The sequence below is a fragment of the Notolepis coatsorum genome, assembly GCF_963971535.1.
Source record: "Notolepis coatsorum genome assembly, chromosome: 16".
In the NCBI taxonomy this organism is placed as follows: Eukaryota; Metazoa; Chordata; class Actinopteri; order Aulopiformes; family Paralepididae; genus Notolepis; species Notolepis coatsorum.
Window position 1 is genome coordinate 92,872,220 of NC_140180.1, and position 10,000 is coordinate 92,882,219.

The 10,000-nt window shown below is 43.1% G+C and overlaps 1 protein-coding gene across 1 annotated transcript in view; it reads right to left on the reverse strand.

Annotated features, from left to right (window-relative positions):
* Positions 1–10,000, reverse strand: part of fat2 (FAT atypical cadherin 2) — a 217,034-nt gene that overhangs the window by 87,330 nt on the left and 119,704 nt on the right. The window contains 2 exon segments of the mRNA XM_084332130.1: positions 1,582–1,840; positions 2,840–2,970. Coding sequence (XP_084188256.1) covers positions 1,582–1,840; positions 2,840–2,970 — 390 coding nt within the window.

Sequence of the window (10,000 nt, forward strand, 5' to 3'; positions counted from 1 at the left end):
ATTAAATAAAGGTTGTAATCTGTAAATTGATTTAATAAGAAATATTGTAAAAAAATATGTACAGATTATTCCATTGCTTAATTGTCTTGAATGTTAAATTACATTCAATTATATGTAAAAACACCTCAAATAGAATACAAATTCTGTAAATTAATTGCTTTTCCACTTATTTTAATTTGGGTATGTTAGCCTACTGTAATTTGACAGTAAGTATTTGCAACTGTTGCTGCCAGACCGTTGTGTTACTGTTGTATTTTTGTGCAGATGTTGTGTTGATACCATTTTGTTACACAGATTTGGTGCAAACGTAACTATTTTTGACAACTCAAGAATCGATAAACACAAATCCCTCCAGAACACCAGAGTAAGACACCACGACCTTGAGGAACACCATTTAGAGATTTATGTAAGAGTGACATTTGTTGGTAATTGAATGGTGAGCACTTCTGTTCTGGGAATTACCCCCTTTAGTATCAATATACCTAGGAATCCATAGATCCTCTGAATGTCCCAGGTCTCTTCTGTGTGGTTGTAAAGTTTTATGAGACTGTGATGATACTAGAGGTCACAATAGGCCATTTTTTACAGTGAGGTAAAATGTAAGGAAATTGTCTCCCTACAATGAAAAGGCTACTGTGGGGACCAACATCATCAAATGTATGCAATTCCAAGACCTGTTTAGGGACCCCAGCATGCAGAAATAATCAAATACACCATTGGATTGGACCATGGGATTGGCACAATGTGGGCATGCCTATACAAGGGAGACCTGTGGGTTTTCATAAAACCCATATCTTCAAGGGTGAGGTCAAGGGACTTCCTTGCCAGTTTTTCCCTCGCCAAAAATGTCATCAACTTTGGAGCATTATTTAGCCCCCTTCCCCACAAGCTAGCATGACATGGTTGGTACCAAATGGATTCCTGAGGTCATCTAGTTGCACATGATACAGTTACTACAGTATGTCTCTCTCTTCACTCCAGCTTCAGAACCGAGGCCTCTGAAAGACAGTAATGTCGGCCGGGCGGACACCAAAGTACCAGAGCTCAAGGCTGGACCACAAAGCTTCTGGAAGGGTTTGAATGACACGCATCCGAATCATATGGTGATAGTCTACCGGCAGCAAAAAAAGTAAGTGGATCGGCCTCTGCGTTACTGTAATATGATACACTATGTAACTGTAGTGCTGTCAGACCCAGATACGGGATAATCTCTCTGAAGACCAGGCCACCCTCTGTACCATGTGTTGATCAGTTCTAGCAGTTTGGATTCAGATTTTAGGTTTGTTTTGCAACAATGACGTAAACAAACACTTTACAGCCACAAAACACAGAAGAAGAAGAAGAAGAAGAAGAAGAAGAAGAAGAAGAAGAAGAAGAAGAAGAAGAAGAAGAAGAAGAAGAAGAAGAAGAAGAAGAAGAAGAAGAAGAAGAAGAAGAAGAAGAAGAAGAAGAAGAAGAAGAAGAAGAAGAAGAAGAAGAAGAAGAAGAAGAAGAATATAGTATCTCAATGGGACCGCTAAATAAATAAAGAGAAAGCCAGAGAGAGAGAGAAGAGAAACAGAGAAAGAGAGAGACTCTCACCCGTCTGAGGGTCCAACAGGAAGCGTCTGTCGTCGTTCCCGGAGACGATGTTGTAGATGATGGGCTCCGAGCCCGTGCCCTCTCTGGTGAGGGCCGAGACGCTCAGCACCCCCACGCCGACCGCCAGCGACTCTGGGAGCTGGGCGGTGTACTCGGAGTTTAGGAACACCGGCTGGTAGTCGTCAAGGGAGACCACGTTGACCGTTACCGTGGCGACCGAGTACAGCTGTCGTGGCAGGCCGCGGTCGGTGGCTTTAATCTAACAAACAAGAGAAGATAAAAAATGTTTTTACTTTTTTTATGACAGGCTTTTATGTCAGATTCTTATTGCATTTTCTTGCTCTCTTCTATTTTTCATGTGTTTCCTTCATATTATTAACTTGACCCTTGACTTAAGGGATGCATCTATAAAGTATTCTTGATTATATTCATAGCTAACCATAATACATTATACGTGTGGTTATCAATGTTCATAATAGTTCCTGTACATATGTAATATACATATAACTAAACTACATTACAGCCAGGCAGAGATGTGCAGAGGGGGGGGGGGCATCCAAGTTACCCTTTTTCTATGATAAGTAATGAGTATATATTTTTAAGTTCATGTTCAGCCATGAATCTCACCATGAATATTAATAACTACTAGATAAGACAATAACACAGTCTTACTCGGGCTACAGCTGCATGGTAACAAGTGATGTAAAATATACCTCCAGAATAGCAAAGACAAAATAGTCATTCTTTCAAATCTTATATCATATCCCACTGTATAGATATACATATCCATACATGTCTCTGAGGGGGCTAGAGACGGCCCCTTTTAACCCCTGGTCCCGAAGGTGTTTCTGCACATTCCTGGAGCCAGGTGTGAGCACAACCATTTGCATAATAAAGAGATAGATATATAATATTTAATAAAAATGTCAGACAAGGCTGTGGCGGGAGCTTCTACTGCAGTTACTCTACTTGTATAACACACATTCATAATCTAATATGACTGTGAGCCGTCAGTCACGCATTACCTTTAATTCCTGTTGATCTGCAGTATTATTAGTAGTATTATTGTAATTATCCCTCAGCTTTGTGCATCGTAAACTGTTTATGGGAAAGTGCTGAACGAAGGAAGTTCATCACACGTTTATTATTACACTGTAAAAAAAACAAAACAATAAAACAACAACAACAACACAGTGTATATTTGAGTCTCCGGGAGTACTTAATTAATTAAAAAGGCCTCTGTGTCATGTGACCCGACCTTGAGTTCAAAGACTGGCGGGGTCTCAGGGGTCAGGGGTCGCTCCAGGCGGAGGATCCCAGAGAACTCGTCCAGCGAGAAGTAGCCGCCGTCTCCGCTCAGGAGCGAGTATTTCACCTCCGAGTTGATGCCTGGAGAGAGGAGCAGAGAGGGGAGGAAGGGGGAAGCATACAGTTAATGAAGCTAGGGAAGCTTACATTCACATTTAGTCATTTAGCTGAACGCTTTTATCCAAATCGACTTACAAGTTCTGTACGACAAGTCAGCAGGAACGGTACAACTCTTTCAGCTGAGTAACAATGTTCATCAAACAGTGCTGAAACTTGGGTGCTGCAGTGTTGAGTGTAGTAGTAAAGACATGTTAGCAGGGGTGTAAAGTACTTGAGTAATTGTACTTCGTTACAATACTTAAGTACTGTTTTTGGGGATCTGTACTTTACTCAAGTATTATTAGGTTTGTATACTTGTACTTTTACTCCATTACATTTCAGAGAAACAAAACATACTTTTTACTCCTTACATTTAAAATGCAGACCTACAAAGTACAAAGTACAAATCTCGCAGGTCCAACCGTTTTAATTAGTCTATTTGTTTCTCTGGCCGAACTGACGTTAACGTTATTAATCCTGCGGCCGCTCTTTATTTAAAAACAGCCAATCAAATCCCCATCAATGGAAAATGAACCCGCCCATACCCATGCTGATTGGTCCTTGTGCAAGACTAGAAAGCTGGGATCTTTGATTAAACACCTGCTATCAGAAGAATAGACAGTCAGAGTGACGACAAGCTACAGAAGATGGCCACAAACGATAGTACGAGTGATGAAGAGGACAAAAGGCCAGATACTCTGACTTTTACTTGAGTACGATTTTGAGACGGTACCCATACTTTCACTTAAGTATAATTTCTGGGTACTTTTTACACACGTCTGGTTAAAGGTAGACTCTGTAATGCGGACAAACGGCGCCATCTGGCCAAAGGTGCCCGGTTTACACGTTTTGTTTTGGTCTGATGGTGTGGGTCGGAGATGAGTGGAGATACGGGGGAGGGGCCTTCTACCGCTGACCACGCCTCAGGCTCTGCCAAGATATGTCCCTCATGGCTCTGCCAAGAGATGTCTGGAGAAATTCAATTTTGATGAAGTTTTGCCCACGTCCCTCCCAGTTAGACTGTAGCTAGTGCCGCTGGGCAAGCCAGCTGCCCGGACCGTTTAATGGGACACTTCACTTAGAGATGGTAATTGGACAGGTGCTCTAGCACCACGTTGGGTCTATTTGAGCACATGTCTATTAGAGAGCCACAATATACATCAAATACTGTTACAAGAACACCGCCTGAATTTGGACTGTGACTCCTCTTGAGAAGTCTAATGTTGGACACAACACAATGGAGATTAGATTAGATTAGAATAGATTTAACGTTCCAACCATTTTATTTTTATAACCTTTATTTACCCAGGGTAGGTTCGCTGACCACGCATGCTCTCTTTCAGCAATGCCCGGTGTCACACAGTTCCACACATTCAAACCCTGAGAGCTGACAATCTGACACTGTTGACCACTAGGAGCTGCACAGTACAACCACAGTCTGACACTGTTGACCACTAGGAGCTGCCCAGTACAACCACAGTCTGACACTGTTGACCACTAGGAGCTGCACAGTACAACCACAGTCTGACACTGTTGACCACTAGGAGCTGCCCAGTACAACCACAGTCTGACACTGTTGACCACTAGGAGCTGCCCAGTACAACCACCGTCTGACACTGTTGACCACTAGGAGCTGCCCAGTACAACCACAGTCTGACACTGTTGACCACTAGGAGCTGCCCAGTACAACCACAGTCTGACACTGTTGACCACTAGGAGCTGACCAGTACAACCACAGGCTGACACTGTTGACCACTAGGAGCTGCCCAGTACAACCACAGTCTGACACTGTTGACCACTAGGAGCTGCCCAGTACAACCACAGTCTGACACTGTTGACCACTAGGAGCTGCCCAGTACAACCACAGTCTGACACTGTTGACCACTAAGAGCTGCCCAGTACAACCACAGTCTGACACTGTTGACCACTAGGAGCTGCCCAGTACAACCACAGTCTGACACTGTTGACCACTAGGAGATGCCCAGTACAACCACAGTCTGACACTGTTGACCACTAGGAGATGCCCAGTAGAACCACAGCCTGACACTGTTGATCACTAGGAGCTGCCCAGTACAACCACAGCCTGACCCCCAGTTAGGGGTTAAGTGTCTTGCCGGAGCCGGATACGACCCGCGAACCTCTTAATTACCAGATAGCCACTCTACCTCCTGAGCCATTGATTCATTCCCTCTAGGGCGACATTTTGGTTAAACGACATATTGAGGTCCTTGTACAGCTCCCTTTCAGCTGGAAAATAAGATGCTATCGAGGTCTACTGCTAAATGTTCTTCCAATTTCTCCATCTGAAAAGGGCACTAAAGGATGTAAGACTGAGCCTAGAGGAGGGGGAGGACTCCTATTGATCCATGGAGCTCAATGGAGAAGAAATTGAAAGGACATGAATCAAGTGCAAAAAGGCATTCAAAGACACCCCAAGGAGGAGAGGAGAAGAGAGGAGAAGCGAAGTGAAGAAGAGGAGAGAAAGATATCTCTTTAATCTTGGCAGGAGGGTGGGGGTGGGGGTGGATGGTTCGGTGGGAACCACAAAAGATAGACCCAAGTCACGGCCCCATAAATAAGATTAATAAAAGGTTTTATTTCATTGGCACCTGATTGACCTGAAACAAACCCTCAGCCAGAAAAGACGCTTGGCACTACACAGCACTTTATGTGTCTTATGACTCAGATGACTTCTTCAGGTTCATAAAAGAAAAGATAGAGAACTATCTATCAGATCACTCTGAACACAAAGCAACCAAAAGCAATTCCACTCCTTTTACCCATTGACCTGCTGTTTCACGGTAGAACTCACGCCAGTTTCAAGGACCCTTAACAGATAATACCGCTGTTATTGAGGTTTAAACCTTATCGAGTCGTATATTTACACAGCATTAAGGTTTATATACAGTATACGTTATCCAGGTATATAGGAGTCCGGTGAATCGATGTGTTCTTCCATAGCAAAATTGAATGGGAAAAAATAACTGAAATGACACCTATCTTTACTTTCACTTAATGATGACAAGAGAGTGATGGTTTATGTTTTAATTTGAACCCTCAGGAACCTGACAACATAGTACTCAGTTACTGTTACACCTTAAAATCCCATTAAGACCCGTTAAAATATTATTGAGGGGCGTTGCTTCCCTGCTTTTTTAGCAGGAAAGACTAAATCATTTCACAAATGACTATGTAAGGGTTGCAGACTTCATTGGTCCTCATTCTCGAACATGTCTGTAAGTACCTTTGTAAATATCTTGGTAAAAGTGTTGTATACCAACACATTTACAAAAATCCTCAATTAGATGAAAATGCATTGTCATCATACAGCACAAGTACAATACAACATCCAACCAGAGTGCAATAGTAACATACAATGCACAGGTGATGAAACTGGTAAAAAGGCTTAATTTTGGATAAATATTTGGTGATTGCGTTCAAGTCGATTCTACAGACATCATCGGAATTCAATCATTATAACAATAAGACGACAATATTTGTATCATTAACAATTAAGTTTTTTTTTAACCACTTTTTCTCCTTATTTTTCCATTTTTTTCCCATCCCAATTTCACCTCGCTAATACTCCCTTCAATTCTACCCTCCCCTGCCTCGAACGTTGCTAGACTATGCCTCCCACTGGTCGGCTGCAGTGAGGACCAAGCCTTTCATCACGTGTCCTCTCCGGTACACGAGGAGGCAGCTGTCACATCTTTTCACCTGAACAGCGCAATCTCTCAGTGGCGAGGAGTAACACGTGGGAGGCTCAAGCTGCCCCCGATGCTTCCTGATTCTGCTGTACAGGCGCACCAACCGACCTGTAGGAGTCGCTGTCCACAACGTCCAATCCCCACCCACCAGCTTTCCCACCCCTAACACTGCGAATTGTGTTAGTATGAACGACCAGCCAAGCTGGTAGCAACGCAGAGAGCTGGGCTCGAACCCAGCATCTCCTGCGTTAGTGGCGAGCGCCTTGCCCACTGCGCCACTTAACCACCCTAACAATTACGTTTTACATTTATAGTCATGACTCAACGAACCATGTAAAAAGAAGAAATGGCACACACACACACACACACAGTTATACAGTATGACTTCCATATATTTCCTAATAAAACAAGTAATTAAAATAATATAAGCCTACTGTAACGATTCATTACACACGCATATACAGTGTGTGTGTGTGTGTGTGTGTGTGTGTGTGTGTGTGTGTGTGTGTGTGTGTGTGTGTGTGTGTGTGTGTGTGTGTGTGTGTGTGTGTGTGTGCGTGCGTGCGTGCGTGTGTGCGTGCGTGCGTGCGTGCGTGCGTGCAAGCGTGCGTGCGTGCATGTGTGTATGAGTGCGTGCATGCGTGCGTGCGTGTGCGTATGTGTGTGTGTGTGCATCTGCCTTGTGCATCATCATCAAGCAGTTTCTCGGACATGGTTCGTTGAGTCATGACTATAAATGTAAAATGTAATTGTTAATTATACAAATAGTGTCGTATTTATTATCATTACAATTATTTAATTCCACGGATGTCTGTCATATTGAAGTGATGGCAATCCCCAAGGACTTGTCCCAAAGAAGGCTGTTGAAAACAGTCCGTCCTACTTACGACTGCCTTTTCGAGTTCGTAAACATAAATCCTACAACGAATTTACAATACGAAGCCGTTCGAGAATGCCGAATAAGTACGCACATCGAGTTACGAAGGAATTTCACGTACAGTATGTCTGTTCGAGAATGAGGACCATTGATTGCAAAGTATTTGTAACCAAATATTAGGCCTACATTTGATCAGGAACAGGGCAACATTATGGGAAATGTGCTTACCGTCTTCTCCAGTGTCAGACAAGAAGATAGATAGGCTACCAATTTCCTCTCTGTGCATTCAGTATGGAAGCTCTCCGGCTGCAAGCTAGCCTAGCTTAGCACAAATTAATGGAAGCAGATACGGACCAGCTAGCCTAGCTGTTAGCCAAAAACACTTATCCCTAAGTTTTAAGCTTCCATTAATTTGTTCTAAGCTAGGCTATCTTGCAGCCGGTAAGCACATGTCCCATAATGTTGGGGTGTTCCTTTAAGTGTATATTTCTACAATCATTGGTCCCCTAAAATGGGGGTAGGCCACTAAGTATAAAAAGAGACAATTCCTACACGGCTCACCTGATATGGTCCCCCGTGCTGGAGCACAGGGCCGAAACAAAAAACAAAGAAAAAAGTTTCATCTTCCGTGGCTACAGCAGTGGCTTTCCATCTCAATCTGACGACCTCGCCTCTATTCACAAGTTCAATTTAGTTCTGTCCATCGAGGTTCCTCTGTTGTTCCTAAGTTTATATCGTCGGTGGCCATGGTGCTGTATCAATTTTTGTCTCATCCACTCCACTGTCTTTGGCAGGAACCTATGATAGAAATGGATCCCCCACCTATGCTCTCAGTCCACAGAGAGCTCTCTCTCTCTCTTCACCTTCGTCTCCGCCGGTTTATTTATTAGCTGTCCTTTGACTTTCCATTTGTCATCTGATAGTAATGTACTGTAGTCCCTCTTGTGTTGAGACCTCGCTTGGAAATTGCTTCAGGAAATAGATATCGGACTGTGGGGCGAGGTGCGGGTCTCTCACAATAGCCCTCAATAGCTGATATGAGGTCAGTTTAGTCATTTCTGTATTATGATGCAGTAGATGGATGCCAGGTTGAAGACGGTGGCTGTACTGGACGGCTCTTGGGTACGAGTGTGTGTAGTGGAGGTGGAGAGTAACTAATTACATTTACGCTACTTACTGTAATTGAATAGATTTGTTTTAGATAACAAATACAAAATTAAGCGTTTTGAGTATTTTCAGAAGTACATTCACTTCGTCTCGACTAAAGAGTATTTTCTTCAGAGGTAGGTTTTATTTTGGGTCAAAAGAGAACGTGTGAAACATTAGAATGCATCATCGGTTTTGTTTGTATACCTGTCCTAGGCTCATCTACTGTATTTACAGTTGCTCAACAGAAATTAAAGTGTGGTCTGGTGTTTATTGTTTATGCTTATGGTGAAGGTTTCTGTCGTCTCTGTGGTAACAAAAAAATACACCAAGCTCCCGATTGTGTTTATTTCGATGCGGCTAAAACCGTATCCTTGTCAGCTAAAACCAATGTGAAAACCACATGTGGCGAGGTTGGCATTTCATCCATCACACGCGATAATCTAAACAGTGCCCGCGACACACAATTCTGCAGGTGCGCGACATTAAACGGTTTCTACTGGATTTGTTGACCATCAGCTGTTGAAATTGGAGCTAGGAGGAAAGGGTTCCATGACATGCACACACATGATGACACACACGCACACGCATGAGGACACACACACACACGCATGAGGACACACTTGCACGCCACGAGCACAAGGGTGTACTGGAGGTGTGTGGAGATGCCGTTGTGCTTCAATTTGATCTCTTCAAGTCTTCCTCTAACAAGCTAACTATCTGTCAATCAAAGGAGGCCAGACTTAGACTTAGTAGGCAAAGATGTAGGACGAATATTAAACTTAATTACATGCTTAATTTCTGCCCATATTTGGTAGCACCAGAAGACACAAGCGTGGGTGAAGTGGTAAGACATTAAGAGGAAAATTACTGAGAGGGAGAGAGAGAGAAAGAAAGAGAGAGATGGGGTGGGGAGAGGGAGAAGGAGAGGGAGAGAGACAGAGTTCCTGCAGGTTTCAACATGTGAAATTTAAGACTTTTTAAGACTTTTTTAAGACCACTTTGAATAGAATTTAATATCTATTTCACAGCCGTTCCAGCAAACAAGTGTGAAGGGAAATTACTATGAAATAAGTAGTTCCATATGAATTGATGGGGGGGGGGGGGGTTGCCTACTTTGCACCCGAACCCTTCCCCCAATCACATTCAAACGCAATACAGAGATTTTATCGCAACATATAAGTAACCTTCTAATCCAATACATTCAATACTATCAAAATCCTATTTCAGATCTTGCAAGACCCCACAGGAACACTGGAGAGAGAGATGGGAGACAGAG